The sequence below is a fragment of the Cricetulus griseus genome, chromosome 6, assembly GCF_003668045.3.
Source record: "Cricetulus griseus strain 17A/GY chromosome 6, alternate assembly CriGri-PICRH-1.0, whole genome shotgun sequence".
NCBI classification, from domain to species: Eukaryota; Metazoa; Chordata; class Mammalia; order Rodentia; family Cricetidae; genus Cricetulus; species Cricetulus griseus.
In genome coordinates, this window is record NC_048599.1 from 36,646,350 (window position 1) to 36,673,592 (window position 27,243).

At 40.4% G+C, this 27,243-nt stretch overlaps 1 protein-coding gene across 1 annotated transcript in view; it reads right to left on the reverse strand.

Moving 5' to 3' along the window:
• Macrod2 (mono-ADP ribosylhydrolase 2) overlaps positions 1-27,243 on the reverse strand; it is a 1,968,760-nt gene that overhangs the window by 149,208 nt on the left and 1,792,309 nt on the right. The window contains exons 10-11 of the mRNA XM_035446323.1: positions 26,613-26,660; positions 18,422-18,505 (exon numbers count right to left, since the gene is read on the reverse strand). Coding sequence (XP_035302214.1) covers positions 18,422-18,505; positions 26,613-26,660 — 132 coding nt within the window. The remainder of the gene's footprint in view (positions 1-18,421; positions 18,506-26,612; positions 26,661-27,243) is intronic.

The window sequence follows — 27,243 nt, forward strand, 5'->3', positions numbered from 1 at the left end:
CCCTGTTAGCTCATGAGGGCTTATGGATCTTTTGTCTGGTACCTGTTGAAAAAAATAATGGCAGATTTACTGAAGGGAAAGGAATGTAAATGGCCAGAAATGTCTAGAAGGGAGAAAAGTAAAAGCTAAATCCTTTTCAGAATAAAACACAGATAGCAGAGGAATAATCATTTGGGTATAATTTTTCTGGGAAGCCAGGATCACCTCCTCCCTGCCATGGGCATAATTGTGCTGGATTGAGTCCCCTTTTTAACTCTATACTCAAGAAATTTGAGAAAAAGAAAAAAAATACAAAGTATTTGTTTTCTGGGATTTCTGCTGTGGAGAAGTGGGGGCAAATGGGTGTCTATTACCCACACATAGCAGTGGCAATCATAATAATAGAGATGATAGCTACCATTTTTAGTTCACTGTAGTTTCACATGCCAGATTTTATGCTTTCTCTTCTCTCTGTATTTTACTTATAACCTTTGACCAAACCCTTGGAGAGTAAAGATTATCATTCCTATTTTACAAATGAGAAAACTGAAGCTTAGAGACACTTAGAAGACTTAGAAACAGTCTGCAAGTTGCTAAGTGGCAGAGCTGAGATTCAAACCTGCAATCTGGATGCTTTGACAAACTGGCACAGTGCCACTCCAACTGACTTTGGAGAAAACTTGGAAGGCATTTTTTGGTTAAGAAATATGACATTTTGGTCACATTTCACCAGTTCCTAAATTTGTGGTCAGTAATTCTAGACTCCTTCAAACCTGCCCAGATCACAATTTGTACATAGAAATGCAACAGAATGTCAATGAATACATTTTATAAAGCAAAATCCTAGGACTCGACTTCCTAAGATATAGGTCTTAATCTCAAATTAAAGTCTCAAACCCATAAACTGGCTCTTCATGTTACTTCTAAGTTCTGTCTTCTGAGATGTTTTGGTAGGAAACTGTGAGCAGCAAAACTACTGGGAGGGGCCCTCATTACTGAAATGTGTTGTTAGTAAATTATTAGCAGGTGACAGGTTCCAGCACTCCCTTGTTTAATGGGCACCAGACAAGGAAATCCGGCTCCTAAACACCAAGATGGGAGTAATTCCCTGTGGCTGCCAATGCATAAACATCTAAAGACAAAGTTAGCATACCACCCAAAGAATTTCTGAGTCAATGGAAGCTCAGATTTCACCAGTGCCTGGGCGGCCTGAGAATGAAGTCAGTCATAAGAAGTACTTTTGGCATTCTTTTAACCCACCATCAAAGAGTTTGGAAATATAGGGTGACATTTAAAAACTGAACAACCAAATTTTAGAAGCATAGTTCCACACTGCCTTCCCAATGTGCTCTCCTGGGTTAGCAGTACTGTTCAGTTCTGAGTCTGTCTCAGACTTTGTGCACTCACTCAGTTTCCTCCCAGAAACCCACTCTTTAAATCCTTCCAAGTGGCCTCAAAGCAGACATCATGGTCATGACCTGCAGCTCTCCTGTTTGCCTTTACTTCCCCAGGTGTCTCCTCACTCCTGCCCCCTTTTTTGTTCCACAGTCCTTGCCCTGTTTGCCTTCATTTGACAGCGATTGTTCAGTCCTCTGCATTGGTCGTTGGTTGGGTATAACTTTTCTATAGCTTTTCTACACACCTCCCATTGTCTATATGGGGTTTTTAAGTGATGTCAAGATGATTAAGCAAGAGTGGGATTGGGATGGGCAAAAACTACAAACTATGTAATTACATATAGCATTATTTTCTCTTCTATACAAAAGGCATAGCACATAGGATTTGGATCACCAATAAGTATTTACTGACAGTGGGTTACAAACAAACCATCCATTTTTTTCCAGCTGATAGTTGCTTTGATTTCCCCTTGGGAACAAAGCAGCTTCCACCTTCAATCAATAAATATGAATGAAATTTATCACCCTCCCCCCCAATTTCCCTATCCCTGACCCAAAGGTACCAGGAGATTCAGGCCAGGGTAGAACATTGAATAGCCCTGGGAACATTGATAAGTTCAGGGGGTAGATACTTAGCCAGGTTTGGCCAATCAGAGTTAAGAAAACACAGCTTCAGCACTTTCACCAAAGCTATTGAGAAATAGCAGATTGTTCTTACTGGGTTGATGGAATGAGAGTTTGAATCGGTCTTAGCTCCAGAGAGGTACACTATCTGCACCAGGATTTATCCAGAGGGAGGCAAGCAGAGGACAGAGACAGGAGAGACTGCAATGGTTGAGTTTTCTGAACTAATATTATGTGTACTCTTTAGATATGGATTCCTCTAAAAGCCTTTAAAATGACTTTTCTGTCCTTGAATGAGTCTCCTGCTAATGCTTGTTACACTTGCTTGCTCACCAGTAATACTCTGGACACTTGAAAACTCACTGATCTACAAATCCAGAGTGATGTGTGAAATCTCATGTGCTCATATCAGGGCTTCAGCCATCATCAGAATGGCCCTACTAAGGGTAGCGCTGGATATAGTGACACTTTCTAAGAATGTCCAGGAGAAGTTCTGGAATTGACTCTCAGTTGGCTTCTCATTTCATTTCTATCACCCAACCATTGGATCTAGTGCTCTTATTCCATTCATTCTCAAAACCTGTCTGTTCGAGAAAAATGAGCAGACACACACACACACACACACACACACACACACACACACACACACACCACATACACACACGCACTAACACTCACTCACACTTGCATACACACTCACACACACATGCACACATACTCATACCACACACACACACACACACACACACACACACACACACACACACAAACACACATACACACATACCTCATACCCCAATCGCTCTGAATTGACGGCCACACAATCCCCAATTTCCTATTACTTTGCTGATGGCACACATTCAAAATGCAAATTTCCATACACAAAGGAAGAATAACTCTTGAAATAAGCCTCAATGCCATGGAAGACTTGAAGCTCACACTTGATTTAGTGGAGCTGCACAGACAGCAGAGTGTGACTGTCCTCTCAGCAAAAGCAATGGATTTAAAGTCAGCGAATTTTGTGGAAGAATGACTTTAAACCGGAAACACAAATGATGAGTCCATGGCTGTATGACTGAATTTCAACCTTTCACAGAACCAGGCAGAAGGGATCATCAAGACCGTAAAATGAAATCCGTCAGTTGACAGGCACCAGAGACTTAGTGCAGTTAGTCATCACCCACAGGAAGCCACAGCTTTTATTGCCCTGGCTTACTCCACATGATCTCCTCGTTCTGGACTATAGACTCAATACTTCACCTCTGTGTACCTCTGTTTACTCTCCTTTAGCAGGAACCATTGTTTTCTTCTGAAAGTATCCCACAAATGTTACTGACTTAATTGTGTATGTATGGTAGACACTGGAGGAGTTGGCTTCCTTAAAAAAGGCAGTAGTAGTAGTACACATTCTATTCCTTATCTTTTTTGTTTGTTTGTTGTTTGAAAATGTGACTTTGCCAGCCTTCATCAAAAGTAGGGTCTCTGTTTCTCTTCCTCAGAATCTGAGAGTATTTGTTAATCGCCTCAACCAATAGAATGAAAATACATTGTGTCATTATCTTCTAATTTGATTTTTTATTGCTGGAAATAATCAAACCAAACCAAACATCATGGCCCAAAACAACCTGGAGAGGAAAGGATTTATTTAAGTTTACAACTCTTAGTCCCTCAGGAAGGGAAGCCTTAGAGGGACTGAAGCAGAGGCCACAGAGGAACACTTGTGGCCCCTTGTGGCTTGTTCATAGGTTCCTTATAAAACTGTGATGGCTAGGCTTGGTTGTCAATTTGACTACATCAGGACCTAAAACCCTCCAAATGGAGGCCACACCTGTGGGGAATGTTTTTGCTAAGACTGAAGTAGAGAGATCCACTTCTCATTTGTATCTTTGATTTAGGAAGACACAGCTTTGATCCAGATATTTCAAGCTGGGAGAAGACAAGCCTTTAATCTGGATTTTGAAGCAAAAAGACATGCCTTTAATCTGGGCCACATCTCCTGTTAGAAGAAGGAAGCATTTGCTCTTTGCCTGCTTGCTCTCACCTTGCTAGCATGCCCATTCCTTCACTGGCATTAGAGTTTGCTTCTTCAGGATTCCAGCATCTACTGAAGAAGATCAGCTGACATATCTAGACTTGTGGACTGAGCAATTACCAGATTCTTGTTTCTTCTGTTGATAGCCAGCGATTGTTGGATTAGCTGGAATGCACCCTATAAGTCATTCTAATAAATCTCACAAATATATATATATATTTCATTACTTTGGAGAAGCCTGACTAATACAACAAACCAGAAGCACCTGCCCAGGTATGTCACCACCCACATTTGTCTGGGCCCTTTTACATCAATTATTAATCAAGAAAATGGCATGTCACTGTGAGGCAGGCTTTGGGGTCCTTTTCTCAAGCTTCACTCAGTGTGACAGTCTACTTCCTGTTGCCTGCGAGATATAGGACTCTCAACTGCTCCAGCACTATGTCTGAGTGCATGCAGCCATGCTCCAAGTCATGATAATGTACTGACCTTCTGAAACTATAAGGGAGACACCCAATTAAATGTTTTCTTTATAAGAGTTGCCATCGTTATGGTATCTCTTCATGGCAATAAAAACCCTAAACAAGACAGGAAGTTTAAATTATATAGGCCATATTAAGGGGGTCAATGAAGCTTTAGGAAGATCCCAAGGGCTAATAATGAAGGGAGCTATTACCGATGTCAGCCCTAGAACTGGTTCATCATAATGAACAAAGAACTGGAGGTGGAAAGGGCCACCTTCAAGTTGCCTAAGGAAGATAGTGTTTGCTCACTCAACAAGAAGAACAAATGCCATTGTGCTCTTTTCCTGCCCCCACTAGTCTTCTGCAAGAAGTTCTCACTATGAGAGCCTATGACTTCTAAATGGGAGCCAGACAGGGTTAAACATACACACACATACACCAAACAAAAACCCTAATCACTCCTTGCCCACACCCTCCAAAACACTGAAATAAAAAAATAAAAAACCGCACCACACAGTTATGCTATGAAAATTTCATTAACAAAGAACATAAAGGTTAAAAAAAATCTTTTCAGGAAGCAAGAAAAACAATAAAAAAACTGGTTAAACAACCCAAAACTAGAAGGAGGGGGAGTCCAGTAAAGGGGTCATCAGCTTAAAAATAAAAATCAAGTTGGAGAGTGATCTGGAAGCACAAACAGAGGGATTGCCCATGTAGGTCTTACAAAAATACATTTTGATCTCTATACACAGAACTAGACAGTTGTCTCATCCAGAGACTCATCCACCTGGCAGAAAGCCCAGTGAGAAACAGCAGAATTGCTTCCAGATCATAAGGGATCTTGCTGTGGACTCAGTGGATAACAGCATTTGCAGCCAATCCTGATGACCTGAGTTCCAACCCTGGGATCCACATGGTAGAAGAAGAGAACCAACTCCTAAATTGTCCTATAATCTCAATATGAGCACTGAAAGTACAGTACTACTTTCAGACCCTAACAAGGTTTCTTCCCCAGTGATGTTCTTTATAAACCAAAGATACTTTGCAAAGCCAAGGACTCTACCCTGTTGTCATGTGTCCTCCTCCTCCAGCCTGGAATAGCTTTTCTGATATAATTTGATTGTGGGATTCTTGACACTTTGAATACAGTAGGACAGTTGCAATGCATGGTATTTTTAGCAAGGGTTTACCTGTTGTTTTTCCATTACAGGAGCCAACCTAAGCATCTTTGCAGTCCTCTCTCAGAAGTAACTGGTTTGTTTTTTTTCTGGGGGAGGGTTCCACAGTCTGCTTTGTGATGTGCAAGACTTCAGTGTGTCTCATTAGGATAATGTTCATTAGATTATGGTGTTGTCTAAGAGGCTTTCTACCTGGGTAGCTATTTCATGGGCTGCAACTGATAAGTATCTTACAGGAGACAATAATGAAACAATACCATGCAAACATCCTATTACTTTTTGCAGTTTTCATTAATTAATTGATTAACTTATTTATATATGTTGTCATGGATTCATAATTTCTTATTGCCCAAGATTTGACATTCATCAAGTCTTCAAGAGTTGTCCATACTTAATGGCTATTTAGAAATAAGTTTCTGGGTGGAAGTTGTGTGGGGTCACTATCAGAAAATATTATCAGTTGATTTTGATGGTTACATATGAAGAACCAGCTTAGAAGATGGCCTTTTCTATGACTTCTTCTGATTGTCACATGGTCTTCTTAGAAAACACTAATCACTGCTATAATCACTGCACCAAGTTGCCCAACTTTAGTTAAACTTTCCAGAACACTGTCCTTGGAAGGTTGAGAACCTGGGATTAAGGTTTCAATTTGTTTGGGATTCATGGTTTCAAAAAGTTTTCATTCGTTGTATTGTCAAATGTTTCTTTTTCATTGTACAATATCAAACAAATTAGCAAAGGGTCAATTCATATATAGAGATATAACTATATGAACCATATATATATATATATATATATTTATATATATATATATATTCTATTTTTGTTAAGACAATACATATGAGTCAAAGTTCATTTCTACATTGGAAAAGTTCATTTAACATTTTTGTTATATCATTTATTTCTGTGTCTTTCTCTGTCTCTCTCTCTCTCGGGGTGTGTGTGTGTGTCTGTGTGTGTCTGTGTGTGTGCGTGAAAGGAATATTGTGCAAGTACTCTCATCCTTACGGGCACACATAAAAGCCAGAGCTGATATCAGTTATCTTCCTCACTTGCTTCTATAGCCTAAGTTTTTGAGAGAGGGTCTTTCATTGAATAAGGAGCTTGACATTTGCCTAGGCTGGCTGGCCAGCAAGCACCGGACCCCCACGCACACACCCAGTGCTAGTGTTACATGGATGCTGGGGATCTGAACTCAGATCCTCACAACTGGCACAGAAAGCACTTTATACACTCATCTGTTTCCCCGCCCCCTGCTTTTGACCTTTTGTAAGAGGAATACTCATATCCCTGTAATATTTGAAGATGAGGGATGCCAGAGACTTAGCAATTGACCCTCAACTTATTTAGGAAGAAAGTTTGTTCCTGCTTCTTGCTTCTTGTTTTGTAACTATACTTGCAGACTGTCAGGAACTCCCAGAAGGACTGGTACTCTGAATCAAGCTACATGTGCTTTATGATTTGCTGAAGGGAGGGCCTATGTGCAAAGCCTATACCAACGACATTGACCACAGTGGCTGCCTTAGAAAGAATGAGCAAGTCTCCCTAGGAAAGCACTTTGCAGCTGTTTAGGAAGTACCCAACAAAACTTCCCTGACTTTACCCCACATTATCACCACCTCCTTGCCTCTCTCAATTTTCTCACAAAACATGTGTCTTCCTTCAACCCGCCAGGGGTAAAGGTCATTAGTGATGAGTGGAAAATTCTCAGGACCGATAAATGACAAATGATTCTTCTGGATTTGCTAGCATTTGTGTCCAAGGAGAACACTGTACCTTGGGCTTTTGTGCATCACTTCTCAAGCAGAGTGAACCCTGGGGGTGGGCTCATTTCCCAGACTGCCTCTGATGGCTCCATAGTGACATGTATGAGGAAGGATGGCCATGCTTGAGCTAAGCCTTAGGAGATTGTGGTGTGCATCCAGGTAATTCTGGTGTGGGTGGACAATTTTAAGGCTCTCTCTGGTACAGTAGAAAAGCACAACTTCACTGCAATAGAAAGCTATGATTATGAAATACAAATGAAAACCCTAATTTGAAATTCCAATACTTTCTTTTTTTAGACAGTCCCCCTTTAAAGACAAAACACACAAAACTGCTGTCTGTTGCACCTAATAAGTTAGTACCTAATATCATAAGTCCTCAATTGTCTTATTGTTATGGTGCCACCATAAAGAGTGTGTGTGTGTACACATGTGTTCGAGTGAGCAGTGTGTGTGTCTCTGTGTGATCACACTACTGTTTCATCCCTATAGCTAAGAAATAAGTTTTCAATGAAACAAAAGGAATGGATGTGAACCTCATCCTCAGTTCTATGTTAAAGCAGATGAAATGAAAGTTTAAACAAGGATAGTCGAAGTAACTCACGGGCATCTGTACAAGTTTTTAAAAAGACACCTCTAAAATGATTATGAAAGATGCTCTGTAGGAATCTGTTCAGTAGACATTTTCCTCTGTTTTTCTATTAGCTTACTTAGTATAAACTTAGATGAGTTCTTCAAACATGGACATTGGCTTTGGCTGACAGTACCATATCGGTGGCTCACAACCCTCTGTAACCCTAGTCCCAGAGGATATGAGGCATTCTTTTGCCCACCACAGGCACCAGCCATGTAGGTAGTTCATGGATGTATTTCCAGACAAAACACTCATATATGTAAAATAAAATAAATAAATCTACACAAAATTAAAGAGACATTTTCTCATCAGTGACCAAAGAGGGTGGCCCTAAGTGTTCTCAGAAGCTCATTTGGCCTTGAAAAGCATGATTCAGGGATTTTGATTTAAGGGTATAAATATTCAGTGGAAAAGCAGGAAAGAGTTCATGAAGAATCATTTTTATATGTCTGATGTTGACGGAGAGTTTGATATCTAAAAGAAACATCAGACAAGACTAAATGGAGGATTATACTGCATATGAAGAGATAAAGGTACGATTCAGAGTCCAGTTTCCTCTTTGGGTCAGGTTTGTTTCCACTAGCTATTGATGGCAGCTTCTCTTTCTCTTGGGGGAGTAGATGAGGTACTGAGTGAAGGGGTACAGTTGACATGAGAGTGGCCATGTTTAGGACCACAGTGCTTCAGTCCCACAGAAATGGCAAGGCCTTCCTCTGGTCCAAGTATGGAAGTTGACAGTGTGTGGAAAGTCCCATCACAGCTTCCCTTCCCAGGATGGCTGCAGCCTAAGGCTGACTCCCTACAGAAACACAGAATACCAGCTTTTCTCTGTGTGTGTGTCTGAAAATTTTTTTTTTCGTTCTCCTGTTGCCCCAGTCAGGTCAATCTCAAAGCCGTGAAGGTCACAGCACACTACCCTTCTTCTTTTTTCCTTTTGGTTCTTTCATCCTTGCTTCCTGAGGTTGGCAGTCATGAATGACAGCAACTTCATGATCATCACTTATTAGGGAAAGTGCTGATTGAAACCAACAATGTGACAACAGTAAAACACCCCTCATGGGGAACTGAATGCATGATAATCCACAGTATCCAAGTCACCTACAATAATCTCTGCACTCAGCTATTTTTTATTTTTGGTTAATAATTTATAAGGTAGGCACAAAAAGAGGTTAAAAATTACTACTTACAAATAGGATTATAACCTATCATATTAAATGTCATTAAAAGCTTATGGGGTTACTTATTTCTGGTTTTTTTCCATTTAATATTTTCAGACTACAGTCAAACAGGAGGAATTAAAATCTGTGAAAATAACATCACAGAGAAGGGGGCACTACTACAGTACTCAGCAAAAGGTGTGCATTGAATTCTTCGAGAAACTCCATCTGAATGGTGGGGCCCTCTATTGACATGTGTGGAGGAAAGATGCTATGGTGCCATTTATTTCCCCGGCTGCAGAGGATCCTACCCGTTTTCTTTATTATAGGCAAATTGAGACTTCAGGAAGTACATCCATCTCTGTGTGAAAGTCACTTGGCTACACAAATATCTTAAGAGGGCTTTAGAGGATGCCACTGTAGGGTTCCATCATCCACATTTTGAGAAACACTCACCTAGAAGAACAGGGAAGAGGTGGAGGAGAAAGCCTTGTTTTCCCCATCTACAGAAGCAGAAGATCTGGAGGGCTGACAATGGCTGTCTCAACAACAAGGGATGATTGAATTGCCATAATCGAAGATGGTTGACCTTCATTCCCTGACCTAGACTGTGCTCTCCTTGAAGTTTTGGAAGTAGTAAGTGGAGGTAGAAAATGAAACGCTATTCTGTACACTTGTGAAAACGTTTAGATAGAGTGCTTCCTTGGGAAGTATAATTTGAAGAGGAGATCTGAAGGAGAGAAAATACTAGGAGAAGGTCTATTTTTAACTAATGTGATGGCATGGGGGAGGGGAGTGCTGCGTGAACTAAGTTAAGGGAAATAGGAGAGAGAGAGAGCAGTGAGATAGGAGATTGTGTCCTTTTTAAACCCTACACTAGTTGCAAAATATTTTGATCACATTAAAAGGAGCTTCAAGGATTAATAAATACAGTAAGTGACATTTTGTGGAAGAAAATGTTCCTTGTTTTATATTCAATATGCTTCAACCCACAGCTCCTCTATCTAGCAAATATGCTGGGTAATTTCAATAGGGCATCTTGTCCAAGTCTCCCTGTGGTCACACAAAGCAGGGTTATTCTTTCCACTGTAGTGGGTGGGAACACAAGCCTTAGGTTAGAAAAACTTCTCCAAAAGGGATCCAGAATTTGAAAAGGCACAAGGTCTGCCCATATTTTATTTAAGTGTGTATGTGTAGCAGGAACCCAAATGTGAGGGAGGTGTCAACAAACAACAATGACAATAAGCATATAAAACTGGATGTCTCCTGCTCACACAGACACAGTGGCTCCCCTCCCCTGGTCAGCTCAGCCCTCTCACCACAGAGAAAGTCACAATGCTGATATTTTCTACATTTGATTTGGAACCTGAGTGCTAGTCCTGCATCATGCCCACAGCTGCATGGACTGGGTAACTGTGGAGGACACAGCTCTAAACCAAATGGATTGTTGGTGGTTTCTGCTGACAGAGGAAAGCTCCAAGTGCCCCTCAGATCATGGGGGGAAATGGAATAAATTGAAAGCAAGATGACGGTGTCCGCATTCACTGAATTCTAATTTTTGCCACAGACATGTAGTTTGTTTAAAGTCTTTGTATTTAAAAGTCTACAGGGTGACATGAAGCTTTTCTTGCCAAGAAAGCTGTCGTCCGCATTTCTGCTTCTTCAAAGCTGGTCAATCACTGAGTTCCTTTGAGTGATGGCAAAGTCAGAATTATGACTGCCTGATTTTACCCTTCACTGCACTTGTCAAAAAAATTAAATTAAAGATCATGCTTAGAAATAGAATGCATGAACTGCTGCATGGCATTCTGAAAGATAGAATGCCCCTTCCACCCAGCCACTCACCAAACAGCATGTCACACAATACTCTAATATGCAAAGGAAATAATAGAGTAGAGAGAAAATTCTGCCTCTCAGGAAATGGGAGGTACATCTTCAAGGGCTCAGAAAAAAATTATGCTAGTAAAAGTTAATAACTCTAATGCTTGCAGAATATTCAAGCCAATATCATACTTTCTTATTTCTGAAAATGTTTCCACAAAGAATGTCATCTGACTAAAGTGATCATTCATATTTTCATGTGCAATATAGTGCTGTTTGATTTAGGGACACAGGGGTAAGATTTCCTGAAGAGCAAGCATTCCATGAACACTTGCTGAGTATTCCCTGTAGAGGCAACCACAGAACAGGTGTCAAAATAATAGGGCATTTTGTAAAAGTATGATGGAAAAGTGGTATCTGTATAGTCATTTTTATAGATGAAAATCTGTTTTTATTTTTATAAATGTGTGTACATAATCAATGTAATATATAATATTTTATATCTTAAAAAAGTCTTCCCCTCTCCCAGGTAATTTCTTGGGCCAATTACAGACATACACACACACACATACACACACACCTATTTATATGTGTGTACCAGAAGATATAATATGTGTGTACATTTATAGGTAAGTACACATTTATATTTGTATATCTGTGCTATCTGTATGTAGCATCCATCTATCTTTCTATCAATGTTTTTCTGTGATTCCTGAACCCATAGCTGAGCTAATGTTGTTGTAAGGGATTCTCTTAGACAACAGAATTGAATTTAGAGGCATCTTCTAACCAAAGGGCCTACACTAGAGAACAGTGCTGCTAGAAGTCCCAGCATGCCTCTGAATGACCTGGAAGGTTACAAATAACACAATTACTGAGCCCAGCTCAGGTCTCTGAACCTGCTAGCTGGGGATGAAGTCCTAGCATGTTCATGTCAAACATACCCCCTGGCAATGCTGATGATGCAGATTGAAGTCCATTCTGAGGAGCAATTGGCTCTCAGTGATATAAGGCATAGAGAGGCCATGCTTGATCATAACTACAGTGGAAAATTTCCCATGTCATTTTTAACATTTTATGGAGTCTATGCAATTACTCGTGCATACACATTAGCAAATAAGACTGTAAGTCAGCTATGTAGTTAAGATCTTCCTAAGGCTGGTATCTTCTGATATTTCAGAAAGCCAGATGTAAACTAAGGAGCTCATAAAGGATTATAAAAGGTCTCTATGAAGGAAAGTCCAAGAAAATACCCCAAAGCAGAGGAAAAGGGAGATTAACATAAGCAAGATTTTACAGAAGCAAAAACTGCAGAAGCAAACATGCCCAGTGAAACCAGACACAGAAGCAGACATGCACCCAGTGAAACCAGACATAGAAGCAGGTATGCACAATGAAACTAGACACATATTACAGAAAGTTGTTGTTTAAGTGGCTGTTGAACTAAAGAGTGACTAAGTGTATTTACAAATAAAACATGTTTTAAAAAAAGCATGTGGGGGTACTGTAATGAGAAATTAAATGAACTATAACCCACATTGAATAAGCTTGGGTAGAAAATCAGAAAACTTAATAACAAAATTTAAAAAATAACCAGAAGGCATCCAAGAAAGAAGAGATAAAAAAATTGTGTGTGTGTGTGTGTGTGTGTGTGTGTGTGTGTAGCAGCGGAGTGGTGGGGGCACAACATAGTTAAAATCCAGAAAGTTCTAGGGAATAATAGACAGCAGTGATAGGGTAATATTTTAGTATTTATTTGGTGAGGAAAGGAGTGTGGAGTTTTAAAACTAACACAAGATGTTGATCCCCATCCCAAGAAATTCAGCAAATGTCAAAAAGGAAGAAAAAGATATGTGTACCTAACCCCATCATATGGAAACCAGGGACCCCAAATGGCATAATACCTTGTAGAAGATTTCAGAGGGAAAAACAAGTGGATAAAAGCAATGGTTAAAAAGGAGATCACTTCTCAACAACCAGAGGATTGGTACAATTTAAGGGAAATAGCTTTGAAAAGTCACCATTAGCCACCAGCTTCAATTTTTCATTCAGAAAAAAATTAAAAATAATTAACTTAACTACATTCCTGGACAAATAAAGTCAGAGAGATTTTTGCCAAGGAGAACTTACACATATAATTTCACAAGTACTGAGGAAGAGTGGGAAAGCATTCTACTAATGTTTTCCAAATGCAGTCAATTCTTTCAATTATTTTGTCAGAATTTATCAGACATTGAAATGAACACAACTGCCATTAGCTGTGTGTGTGTGTGTGTGTGTGTGTGTGTGTGTGTGTGTGTGTGTGTGTGCATCAACAGTGTTTCTTTTGGCTGTAATACCAGATGCTAATAACTTAATTAGTGGTCTGAAACTACCAATAATGTTAATACTGGTGTGTTATTTCAATGTTTTGTATCAGAGTATACTGTGGTCATGACTTCTTTTGCATTCAAAAAACTAAGTGTAATGGTGTATTCAGAAACTTCGATTTCTTTCTGATGCTCAATATTTTAGTAAAATATTTAGTAAATAGTAATACTTCAAGTACAGCTATAATGATTAATATTTCCTCTTCCTCAAAACTGGTGTTGGGGTGCACAATGATGGCTCAGAATTTAAGCACACACACTGCTTTTCCAGAGGACTCAAATTTGGGTGCCATCTTCCATGTCTTTATTCTCACAACTGCCTATACCCCCAGATCCAGGAATCCAATGCCTCTTCGGGAACCTTCACTCATGTAGACTTACCCATACACAAGCATAAAGCAGCATACACAATTTTTAAAATAGTAAAAATAATTTCTGGAAGTCACTGGGGAAGAGAATTGCATATGCTGTGTCATTTCTAAAAGAAAAGAAATGATGACATTAAGAAACTGATAGAACTTGGGCATGTTAAAGAGACCTTTGCAGCCTGTGCTTATAAAAAATTTGGTGCAAAAAATAAGTCTGGATCTAAATACAGTTGTTATGATTAAACCACATCAGAAATGCCCAGTGAGTTTGTTTCCTTTGACCCTTCCTGAGGATGTGATCTGATAGCCAGTCATCACTGAGAGGGTAGGAAGTCAAGCAGGGAACTAAGAGAAGGGAAAAATGTCTCAGGGTGTTAAGTGGAGGGACTTATAAATAAAAATGCCAGACATATTTGGAAGGGAGGTGGGGAGAGAAGAGAACACTAAGCTAGAAACCATTGCAAGCTCTAAAACAGGAAAGCATAGAAATAAGGGGCCAACGTCTACACTGCAATGCACCCCAGACCTAGGAACAGAGTTCAGCTTGCAGACATGTAAGACAGATAGCTGCTTCTCTGAATTATGCAGAGAATGATAGGTGTGAACAACCCATGTATGGATGCAGGTACATACGTTCAAGATCCAGCAATTCCACTCTTAGGCATATATCCAAAAGATGCACATTCATACAACAAGGACATCTGTTCAATGATGTTCATAGCAGCACTATTTGCAATAGCCAGAAACTGGAAGCAGCCTAGATGCCCCTCAACTGAAGAATGGATAGAGAAAATATGGTACATTTACACAATGGAGTACCACTCAGCAGAAAAAAACAATGGAATCTTGAAATTTGCAGGAAAATGGATGGAACTAGAAGAAACCATTCTGAGTGAGGTAACCCAATCACAAAAAGACAAACATGGTATGTACTCACTCATATGTGGATTTTAGACATAGAGTAAAGGAATACCAGCCTACAATCCACACTGCCAGAGAGGCTAGTAAACAAGGAGGACCCTAAGAGAGACATACATGGTCCCCTGGAGAAGGGGAAAGGGTCAAGATCTGCTGAGCAAATTGGGAGCAAGGGAGGAGGAGAGAGGGAGCTAGGAGAATGAGAAGGGGAGAAGAGGAGGGGAGAGGAGGACATGAGGGAGCAGAAAGGTTGAGTCGGGGGAATAGAAGAAAACAAGAAAGGAGATAACATAATAGAGGGAGACATTTTAAGTTTACAGAGAAATCAGGCACTTGGGAAAGATCTGGAGCTCTACAAAGATGACACCAATTAACAATTTAAGCAACAGAGGAGAGGCTACCTTAAATGCCCTCCCCTGATAATGAGATTGATGACTGACTTATATGCCACCAGATAGCCTTCATCCAGCAGCTGGTGGAAGTACAAGCAGACACCCACAACTAATCAATGAACTGAACTGGAATCCAGTTGCAGAGAATAACGAGGGATGGGCAAAGGGGTCCAGACCAGGCTGGTGAAACCCACAGAAACAGCTGACCTGAACGTCGGGGAGCTCTTGGTTCCCAGACTGATAGCTGGGATACCAGCATGGGACTGAACCAGACCCCAAGAATGTGGGTTTCAGTGAGGAGACCTTGGAAATCTACGGGACCTCCTGTAGTAGTTCAGTACTTATCCCTAGCATAGCTGTGGACTTTGGGAGCCCAATTCACATAGAGGATTACTCCCTGAGCCAAGACACACAGGGATGGGCCTAGGCCCTATCCCAAAGAATATTATAGACTCAAATGACCCCCTATGGAGGGAATCACCTCCCTGGGGAGCAGAAAGGATATGTGATAGGTGGGGTTTTAGGTGGGAGTGAGGTAGGGGGAGGAGGGGAGGGAGAGGGAACTGGGATTGTCATGTAAAATAATCTTGTTTCTAATTCAAATAAAAAAGAAAAAAATAGATGCATAGATAAATAATAGCCATATCATGACCTATCAAGCCCTGCCTGTCAGATTCACTTCTTTTTATTATGTCCTCTCTGGGATTTACTAATTTGTATTGTTTTACTTTGTTTTTTGAGACAGGGTTTCTCTGTGGCTTTGGAGGCTGGCCTGGAACTAGCTCTTGTAAACCAGGCTGGTCTCGAATTCGCAGAGATCTGCCAGCCTCTGCCTCCTGAGTGCTGGGATTAAAGGTGTGCACCACCACAGCCCATCTTGGGATTTACTAATTTTTATTTGCTTATGAGGCTGTCATGGGGCTAAAGCATAATCCCTATGTTTGTGGAGTGACTAGTATTTACATTTCAGCATGATATCACAGTTACAATGTCCCTGGTAACAAGCATAGTTATTATATTATCCTCCCAGACGTTGTGACTCAGAGCCAGTTCTCAGACCAAATGTTTGGAGGGGGAAAAACTGTACCACTGAGTCATATCAGGATTAGAGGGATGATGTTTCCTGAACAAAGGAACTTAAGGAGGAAGTAAAGGGAGCTTTAAGGAGTCACAAGGAGTAGCTTGGAAGTTAAGTCACAGCATGTCTTCATTATTGACAACAGACTCCAGCTCTGGAAAACCACCTTCAATGGAAACAAAGCATTGGTGGGCAACCATCTTGTAAGGGGAAAAACAACTCTGGTTTTGCCCCTAACTCTTCACAAATTTGAGCTTCAGAGATCTCCTAGGAAAAGATGGGGCAGTTACACTGAGAAGGGTGTACTTGCTGGTCTCTTAATCAGATACTTGCAAGGCTTGTCATCTGATGCCAGACAGAGCCACCGACATTCACCATAGTTCCAAGTGTTTTGAAAATTGTCCTAACTGCCTAAACACATTTCAATGAAAGAGGACAGTGCTTAGCCTCGCTCGGTCATGACTGAGATAGTCATAAGGGTGACAGTCATCACTAACAGAATGCCAGATCTCTGCTAACCACTCCTTATTCTGCTGGTTACCATTTTAAATGCTCATCTTTGAGTCCTTGCATGGAAGGGAGGGACCACCTTATGCTGTGCCCATTTCCATCTCTCTGTCTCCTTCAGTGAGCCTGGAAAGGAAGAGCCCTGGGTGACCTTGATCTTGACCACACTTGCCTACAGAGAAGTTCTGACTTATTCTTTTCTGCTGGTATTGAGATTATTATTTCAGAAGTGAAGCCCAGCTGAGAAGACCAATCTGGGGCAGCTTTACCTACATTAGGGATGAAGCCAATACCATGATCCCACTTTACTTTTCCTCCCTTCCCTTCCCTTCCCTTTCCTTTCTTTTCTTTTCCTTTCCTTTTTTTTTTTTTTTTTTTTTTTTTGGTTTCTCTGTATAGCTTTGCAGCCTATCCTGGCACCCGCTCTGTAGACCAGGGTGGCCTCAAACTCAGAGATCAGTCAGCCTCTCCTCCCAAGTGCTGGGATTAAAGGCGTGTGCCACCAGCACCCAGCGATCCCACTTTTCTTAGTGGCACTGCTCTCACCCTCTATAGGTTAGACCCACCTGATCCCACTTTTCTTACAGCAGCCTTATCAGCTGTAGAGGGTGAGAGCAGTGCCATTATCTATCAGCTGGTACCCAACACTTACTAGGATGCTGGATAGTCATGGGGTATGCACCTTAAGTTTTCTATTCTATCAAGAATCTACTGCCTGTTTAGAAGATAGCTGATGGCATCCAGAAGCTGCACTTAGGGATCCGCTGCAACACTTAGCTGATACTGGATTTATTTGCAGTGACTGGATAAGGGGACACTAGATCCCAGGCAGGCACTTTCCACTCATGGCCAGGCTCCTCTGATGTCAGCCCTAGCTCAGAGCCTTCCCAGATTTTCTCAGGCTATACTGGACATGGAAACTCTTCCTAGCTGATCCGCCTTTTTCCATCTTCTCCTTTCACCTATGCATGCACTATCTCCAGCTCCTCTTCTTTGCATCCTTCACAGCCTTCTCTTCCAAAGAGGAGAAGATGATTTTTCATTAGGACCTAACAACAATAATGTTACCAGACTCTTCATTTCACTAAGCGCAAAGTGGAACTCCAGACAAACATGTAGAAGATGTACATATTCTACCATTCAGAAGCTACGCACTGAAAACACAGCACATCTACCTTTCAAAGAAAATTTACAGGATTGTAGGCTGCACAAGATAACATCATTTCTTCAGAAGCCTAAGCCCAATAGAACTTTCCCATTCATTGGAAAATGCACAGATACACTGGCCTCTAGAAAATAGAAGAGAGATGTTTGCAGCATCGCTGAGGTTTGATTCTGGAAACCCTGAAAACATGTTTATGTGAAAACAAAGTATCACAATAAGAAAATAGCCACAGAACTACTCATCATGAATAGGCCTTGACCCTCAGTTCCGCATGGATACAGGACATTTTGGTTTTAATACAACTCACACAATTTCACCTCACAGAAATGCAATCTATGCCATGTAGAGAATATGAAGTTTCAAAACTTACATGTCTTCTTTTTCTTTCACAGTGACAAATCTGATTTCTCATATTCACAAAAGATACTGAATGTATAAGGAAAAATAATAGAATTGTTCTGTGGCATTTTTTAACCTTTACAAATATCTAAATGTGAAAGTATACACATACTTTACAAAGGGAGTGCAAGCTTGTCTCCATGGCATAGTATTTGAAAGGAAGCAGTACTTACCTTCACTGGAGTCTTTTGAACTTTCTGGTTTCTTCGCTTTGCTCTTCTTGTGGGGTGGAGAAAGGCCTTTAGGCTCTAGGCCTTCTGGAAATATAAAGATTTAATAATTCTTATTTAAATATTTACCAGTAAGGTTCAGAATGTGTTAAAGTTTAAAGATATTTTCTCCATAGTAACCTCAGCCTACCCCCACCTCCCCCCCATACTTACTGAACCTTAGCTACAGATTATCATTGTGGCTGAACTAAATTTTGTCAAGGAGCTTGCATTCTCCATCTTACTACATAGATGTAAACTTAAGCTCCAATATTTTTTCTGTAGACATAATCAATGATTCATACAAATGCCAAATCATGTACAAGTGTTATTTTAAAAATTGAATAATTCTCCATAAGAGAAGTCCAAGAGATTGTGTTTTACATTTCATGGCTAAGTAGGTGCCATTATGCCTTTCATTTTAGTCCTCATAGGTAGGCGAAATGAAATATGTCACCTCACCCTTGAGGTACGGGAGCACTAGGAAAGAGTCTGCTTCCATTGAACAGGCTCCCTTTGTAATCTAGAATCTAAGTAACAAGGTCATGAGTCCCTGACTTATCTATTGTGTTTAACAATTTTCTCAATGTTTTCTTAAATCTAGGAACTAGGAAAGACTGAAGAGTCTGGAGAGACAGCTCTCAATCCAGCCCATCTGATGAGAATGTTTACTGGCTTTGAGTTGCAGTTTCTACCTAATCTTTCTGCTGAGATCAGTGTTGGTATCTTCTGCCTTTGTTGTCTCATGTCTTTGGTTAGGGTTGGATGTCTTCTGATTGCTTTTCCATTCCATTGTCCGCCTGGTAACACCTCTTCCTGTGCCCTAAGACTAGATGCTCTGGCTTGCACCACTAAACTCCTCAATACTCTATCTTCCTTCAATGCGGAACCCAAGAAATCTACTTTATGGAATCTTGGTACTCTTTGTGGGCTGACTGGCCCCTAAATTAAGGTGAGAGTCACTTTCAGCCTTATTCACAGGGTACAGGTCCCAAAGCCACCCTCATTATTACCCTATGCAAGGCTAGCACTTATATGTCCTACCCTCTCAGTCCAAATGGTTTCCCTTCACTCAACCCATACCAGGAAACTCAAATCTAAAACCAGTCAGAACTACCCATCATGTGTACAAACTTCTCTCTACAGTAACCCATGTCTGTAGGAATGGCATTGCATACTGTTTACCAAACAATTCAAACTAAAACCTAGATATCACCATTCAAACTTATTCTCACCGCCCCTCTACCCCCACAAGCCAACTAATGATGCCTTCTTTGCTCTAACATATCCTAGGCTCATCTATTATGAACTGTCCTGGCACCTGAGTCAGCAGCTCCTCTTGCTGTTTCTCAGTTCCTGCCTGTAGCCTTTCATTTCCACTTCTAAGAACCTTGTTTTGGCTCCTCCACATTGTGGTGATACATTATTTTTATGATTTATTAAAGCTTGCCTGAGGATTCAGAAACAAAGTCAGCCACAAGCCATAAAAGCCAGGCACACACCTTTAATCCTAGCAGCCAGAAGCTAGGAGGTGGTGGTACACACCTTTACTCCTAGAACCCAGGATTAAGAGGTAGACGGATCTCTCTGAGTTCAAGGCCACCCAGGGATACACAAGATTGAATCAGTCTAAAAGACTAACAGATCACATGCCTTTAATCCCAGTACTAGAGGGTTATAAAAGATAGCAACAGGGTCTTCAGTATTCAGTAGGAGGCATTGATACTCCAGCCACACTGGAAAGGCAGCAGGATCAGCCCAATTAAACTGAACTAGTGGTAAGAGCTAGTGGCCCACTACTTTGCTTTTCTGTTCTTCAATTTGAAGTTTGAATCCCAATATCAGTCTCTGGGTCTTTTATTTATTCACGTTACACCATACCGTGAGCTTTTAAAACATAAGTCAGATGTGTGTGCTCCCCGTTTAAAAAGCACTACTCCTCATCCTCAACCACTTCCACTGCAAAGCACAATGTGCCGTTTGGCCCTGTTGACACCTATCATTTCACTTCCCATTTGCCTTACATGGTTTTCTTCAATTTCCCGTTTATTTGTAGTTTTTATGTGTGGATGTTTCCTATGCATGTGTGTCTATGCACCGCATGTCTGCAGTGTACACAGAAACCGGAAGAGGATCGCCTGGAACTGGAGTTACAGGTAGTCATGAGCTGCCATGTGGGTGCTGGGAATTGAACCTGGGTCCTCTGGAAGAATATCCAGTGTTCATAACTGCTGAGCCATCTCTCTCCAGCCCCCTTTTTATTTTAATTTTTTGAACCACAGGTAGGCTGATTCCTGCCCCAGGGCTTTGCTAATGTCCTACACTACAGTACCTCTAGCATATTTCTGCCTAGTTTGGGGTTTTCTTTTTACTCTTTTTATTTTTACAGACTAAATTCACCACCCCACCCACCCCACCCATGGTAGCTGGAGGCAAGGGAGGCTTTTCCTGCCCACACAGTGTAAAGAGCCTATAAGGGAAGCTTTTCAAAAATGCATCACTTGTATCTGGAATTATCTCCCTCTCTTGTTTATGTCTTTATTGTTCATTTACATACATATACAGCCAATTAAAAGTTTCATGAGAAAAAGGCACTTTTTTTTTTTTTCAAATCCCTCCTGTATCCTTGGTGCTAAGAAGTACAGTGAGAATTTCATTTTAGAGTCTATTTTATTTTTGCTTCACTGGTCCTTTCTTTAAGTCCAAGATATAATAGGTCTATGCTTAATCCCCATTCTTTTAGCAGCTGTTGCCTTGTGCCAGAATTCTAAAATTACATTATGGAACTGTGGTTAACTCATTTCTCCCCTTCTCTCTTTCATCTATTAAAAAAGAAACAGAATACCAATAAACTAATCCCACATTTGATAGATGTGCTATTAAAAATTTTGGCATCATAGACTACAAAGGTGTGGGTCATAAGGCTAGGTTTTATGTGGTCACAAGTCAGTCATGGCTAAGGTTATTACCAAGGCCAGGGTGAAAAATATTGCCGATGACTGCATTAGCAACTTGCCGACTTCTGTCACAGGTGTGAGATGCATGCTGACCTTTTAGAATGGTTCTTTTTAGAAATAAGGTCTTTTGGACAGCTCATTGCTTATAAATATCGGGTCCACCTAGAGTCACAAAGCAGGCAAGGCAACATTGTGATCTCACCATTAGAAGATCTAGTTCCATTGTTCCCTGAAGAGTACCCTAGCTGCCCTGTGGGCTAGGCAAAGTTTCTACAGATGAAAATGCAACTTCAAACCAGGGTTTCTTACACCTGAAAGTTTTGTTAATTGAATTCCAAGTTTGTTGTTTCCCACCTTAACAGAAATTCTTAGGGTCTAGGTGAAGTTTTCAAAGAAATCTGTTTGTCTACATTTAAAGATATTATAATACCCCAAAATACTAACATTTTCTATTTTAAACTACTCTCTGGGCATTTATTGGACATGAAAGCTTGCTGCATAGAAGGGCATGTATGAAATTCATGAGTATTTGACCATTTCCTGATGCCCACAGGATGATGAAATGAAAGTCACTGATAAACATGACCTCTGTGCAAAGTTCATACCTGAGGCTCAGCAACGGAATCACTCCCCTCTTGGTCTGAAGGGAGCTGAAGGAGAAGCTGATTTTTGTCTCTTTTTGAACACAGTGTCATGGGCCTTCTTCATGTGTACTATTTTAGGTCTCCTGTTTCTGGCAAAGGCTGGACTCTGGAGTTTAGCCATAAGCATGGCCCCCATACATCCCCTCCCCTAGGTGAGCAGCATTTAATGGTTGACATTGGTTGAGCCATGCTTAACCAATCAAGAGTGTGACACCATGGAGATGGAAGGGTATGGGGAAACATTTGCCAAACATCAATTCAGGATGATTAAAGAACTAAAAAGATGTTCTAAGTGTTTAAGCCAGCGTGTTTCTTTCAGAGGGAGAATGTCACCTTGAAGAACTATCAACTCCATTTGAGATGCTTCTGCCTCTATTTGTTCTAAGGGTCTGGAGACCAGAGCACAAAGTTAAATCACATCAATTCTGGAGCAAGACAAACTTGGATTCAAATTCTAGCTCTACTATTTGAGTAAGAAATAACTGAAGCCTCCATAATAGAAGTCTATCTTTGTCAGCTGCTGTATGAAATAAACCCACTAACAACCAGTGATCTGGACAAGAGAATGCCCAGTTGAAGTTTGGTGCACTCAGCGGTATGCTAAGCCTGTCCTGAGCCAGCTCACACCAATAAATTGTGCTATCTGCCCCCAGTTCTCACATTTAAAAAGTCTGTGGCTGATATTGGCATGCTTGTGAAATTATCAGAAGCTTCCCATTGGAACTCACACCACCTATAGAGCCAATTGACAAGCATGGCATTGCTTTTAGATATTGCAGTTGTATTCACTGCCACTCAATAGCATCTGTTATCAAGCTGAGTCACTCAAGTAGCCCTTCACTAGGTCAATTGTATTCTTAACCATCTCTGTAGCTTTCCTACTTCTGTGAAAAGAGGTGATGTATAGCAGAAAGAAGGTCTTAGGAGAGAGCTGGACTCGTCTTGCAGACCATCGTACTTCACTGTGAGACTAGAATAAAACCAACCTGCACACCGACGTCTGACAGAACCAGCTGGAATGCTATGGACCAGCCAGCACACAGGTCTCCCATGGTTTCAACACTCAAACATTAGGAGATGCAAACAAGCTCCCCACACCTATTCTGTCTTGGTATCACAGATCAGTGTGACTTGTCCAGATGTTAAAGACAGAGAGCTCCCTGGAAATCTGACAGGATAAGAATAAAAAATAATGATAATACTCTGAAACTCAAATGCTGACTAAAGCTTGTGGAACCCTCTTTCCTTTCAACAATTTCTTTAAAATGAATCAATGGTTTGGATAGTTAGCTAACTATTTATGATGGCAAGTCCCTTTGCCCAGAAATGTGTACCTGTGGCACTGAGGCAAATGATCCATGGGAACATAAAGTTGGCTGAAAGGGCAGAACCCCTATGGCTGAAGAATCCTCCAAGGACACTTCATGCAAGGAATGCATGAGAATAACACTGGACTCATGCAAGTTAATTTAGGACAGATTTTTTATAAATATGACATTCTACATGGACATAAGAATTGAAGTTTTTATAGAAATTTAATCTTGAGCTTTCTGTTTCACAAATTCAAGCAGAGTCCTGGTCTTAGGTTACATTGTCCCAGGTATAGATACTGGGACAATATTTCGTGTATAAGTAGCTAATTTGAGAATTAATCTCAGGATATATCAGAAAAGGACTAGTGAAATAAGACAGGAGAAGGAAGACAGAGAACTCTGCATATATTCATGAACAAGTCCCACCATGGACATCATAAGCTTGAATCTTGGAGACTTCTTGGTAAAGATATAGATTCATGATGTTTAATATTCCAGCTATATAAACATTTCCAGTGAGAACTTGAAATGTACTTGCTTAATCTGAACTGAGATATGCATGGATGTCAAAGAAATTAAAACTTAGACATGATATCTAATAGAATATCTATATTGATTACAGGTTGGAGTGATAACATTTTTGGATAACTGTTATATAAAATTTTACTCAAATTAATTTCATTTATGTATTTTTTAACAAAAGTGCTAGAAAATATAAAATTACATATGAAGCTCATATATTTCTATTGATTATAATACAACATAGCCTAGAACTTGTCTCAGATGTGTGTGTGTGTGTGTGTGTGTGTGTGTGTGTGTGTGTGTGTGTTTAACATGAGTTCTTATAGGTATTAATAATAAAAGCCCAGCCAGGTGTTGGTGGTGCACGCCTTTAATCCCAGCACTCGGGAGGCAGAGGCAGGTGGATCTCTGTGAGTTCGAGGCCAGCCTGGTCTCCAGAGCGAGTGCCAGGATAGGCTCCAAAGCTACACAGAGAAACACTGGAAAAACCAAAATAATAATAATAATAATAATAATAATAATAATAATAATAATAATAAAAGCCCAGAGTAAGATATTAAGGGGTGAAAGCTGAAAGATCAGAGAAGCAGAGCAGTCAGCTACTAGAGCTCTTACCTCTATGAAATTCCCACACTGAAAAGAGACTGAGTGCCTGTCTCCTTCTGTCTATATTCTTCTCTCTGCCCAGCCATATCACTTCCTGTCTGTCATTACAGGCATCCAGACCTCATGGTTAGTTAGTGACTAGCTTTGCCCTCTCTGATCTTCAGGCCAACTTTATTTGTTAAAGTATAAACAAGATATCTCTCTCTCTCTCTCTCTCTCTCTCTCTCTCTCTCTCTCTGTGTGTGTGTGTGTGTGTGTGTGTGTGTGTGTGTGTGTGTGTTGCTGAGGTTTGAACAAATGTCCTTGTACAATGACTCTCACTAAGCTATACCACCTTCACAGGAATCCTGGGAGTCTAACCCTTATCCATCATTGGTGGGAGAGCTACTCCAGAGAAACACACTCACTAGTACATTGAATTTTCCTACATGAATAGACAAAGCCACTCAGATGAGTGCCATAAAAGCTATGATTAGAAAGTTTCCATTCAAAGTTAAGAATGTATGCTGAGGGAACATAGGCAGGGCTATGTTGCTGCTGCAAGAGTCCCTCCTCTGCTCCCTCCTTTCCATCTTCTGACTTTCACATCCTTCATCTACTTCTTACTTTAGTTGAGTCCATTGCCTTTGTAAGTAAGGGAACCTTATAAATCAGATATGTCTAGGCTGGAGAAAAGTAGAGAAAGCCTATGGTTATTGTTCAAGTGGACTTTTAAGAAGAAAGGGAGCAGATGCTATTTCTCTATGTAGTGAATGGATTTCCTAAGAGGGAAAGGATTAAACTAATGCAGAGAATGTCCATTTCAATGAACTCTCAGTTAATGAGACCCTTCATAACCCAATTTAAAGCTCTGTTAAATGGAGATGCTGAAACCAAGATTGTCAGTAACTTATAGGAAACCTTGATGTCAAAATTGTAGGATACACAAAACTAAAATCTTTGAGATATGTGTTTTAAAATTTGAAAGCTGGGCCCATTTCATGGCAAAAGCTTTGTGATTGCTGAAATGGAGAATATGGGCCTCTTAATGATATCAGCTGCATGGATGGGAGAAGGACAACAGACAGTGACAGCATTGAGAAGCTTTATGAAGAGTTAAGCACTGTGGGCAGCATTTAAGGTACATTATCTCATGGAATCTTCTAAATTAAACAATATGGTGAGGATTGTTTCCCCAGAAGTGAACAATGAATATTGTAAAAAGATACTTAAAGTAAAAAAAAAAAATGTGTAGCTAGAACTGTGTTTGAGTCTATTGATCCATGAATTACTATTTATGGACATAGTGGGTGGCTCCCTTAAGTCAGAGCTCACACTTTTAACTATCAGGTTTCCTTGTGATTCTAGTCTCTCTTGAATGGTTGTCATATATCTTAATAATGAGAATGATATGTGCTATATGACATTCATAAAATATGGCCACAGGAACAGTTGAGGCATTACAGGTTGTGAAGAAGCCTCTAGAATGGATGAAGTGATGCTATGGGATCTCTCCACCTTGACTTTCAGAAGGTGAAGCATCTCCCTGGCTCATTGACTCTTTCAAGACAAAATCAGCTGGTCACTATGCTGGGGGGACTTCTAGATCTTTTAAGTCACTTCAGATGTTAAATTCAGGAATTGCCTCCAGTAAGGCTTCAGCTCATAGTTGAGCCAGTCATCATCCAGGCAGGTAATTAAAAGAACTTTTGGAATACTCCAGGACCTTAGTGAGGCACAGATCTTATAAAAATCAGATTCCTCTACTCTGGAATTCTCAGACCTAGTTTATCAGCAAAACAAACTGTTGTCTTGAGCACCAAGATATGGTGATGGTTTCTTTATAATTCTGCTGGTAATGCTGGAACATAATCTTCCTTCCTTTCTTTCTTTCTTTCTTTCTTTCTTTCTTTCTTTCTTTCTTTCTTTCTCTCATTTTTTCCCTTTATGAAGAAACTCGAAGTTCAATTAACGGTTAAACATAGTAACTCTATTTGCCTAAAGAGTTACTATAACTGCTTCCCTATTTCATGATGTTGAACACACATTTCTATTTTATTAATCTTATTCAGTCTTTCTTTAAAAATTATAGGATTTGACTAAAAATTTGTTCCCAAATTTACAGTCTTATTACCTGCATCTTCTTTCATGTCAGCATCAGATGTTCCTTCATTGTTATCATCTGTTGAAAAAGGAAAGATAAAGACTCAGATCAATGCAAGAAGCACCAGTATGTCCTGATTTGATTAATCAAATAACAAAAGAGAAGCAAAAGGAAAGTAGAAAGTCAAGAACTAAAGTAGACATTTCTCCTGTATCATCATGCTGGGTTTGAACAAAGTGGACCCATACAGTAGAACCTAACACAGAGGGTTACATTCTCCTTTATAACATCATGTATGAACCATAATTTGTTTTACTTATACAAAGTATGTATAGTCACACTGGTCATCTCAACTCTTCAAAACTGTTACATATGAACTTTAAAAAGCATGAATTCCCTCCTCCTCTGGCCTGACCACTACCAAGGTGAATGTACCCTCTGTTCCTGTCCTATTCCTACCCAACTTTCCATCCTCCCTGGATCTCTCTGGGCCTGCCCCAGCTTAGAGTGGACCCACCCAGACAGGGAGGAGCTCGCTGGAAACCACTCACGCTTCCTTCCCCTTTCTGCCGGCCCAACCTTTATCTACTGAGGAGACTACCAGGAGAGGCAAGACCATCCAGAGCTGCAGACATTGAAGCCTTGACCCACATGCACTTTT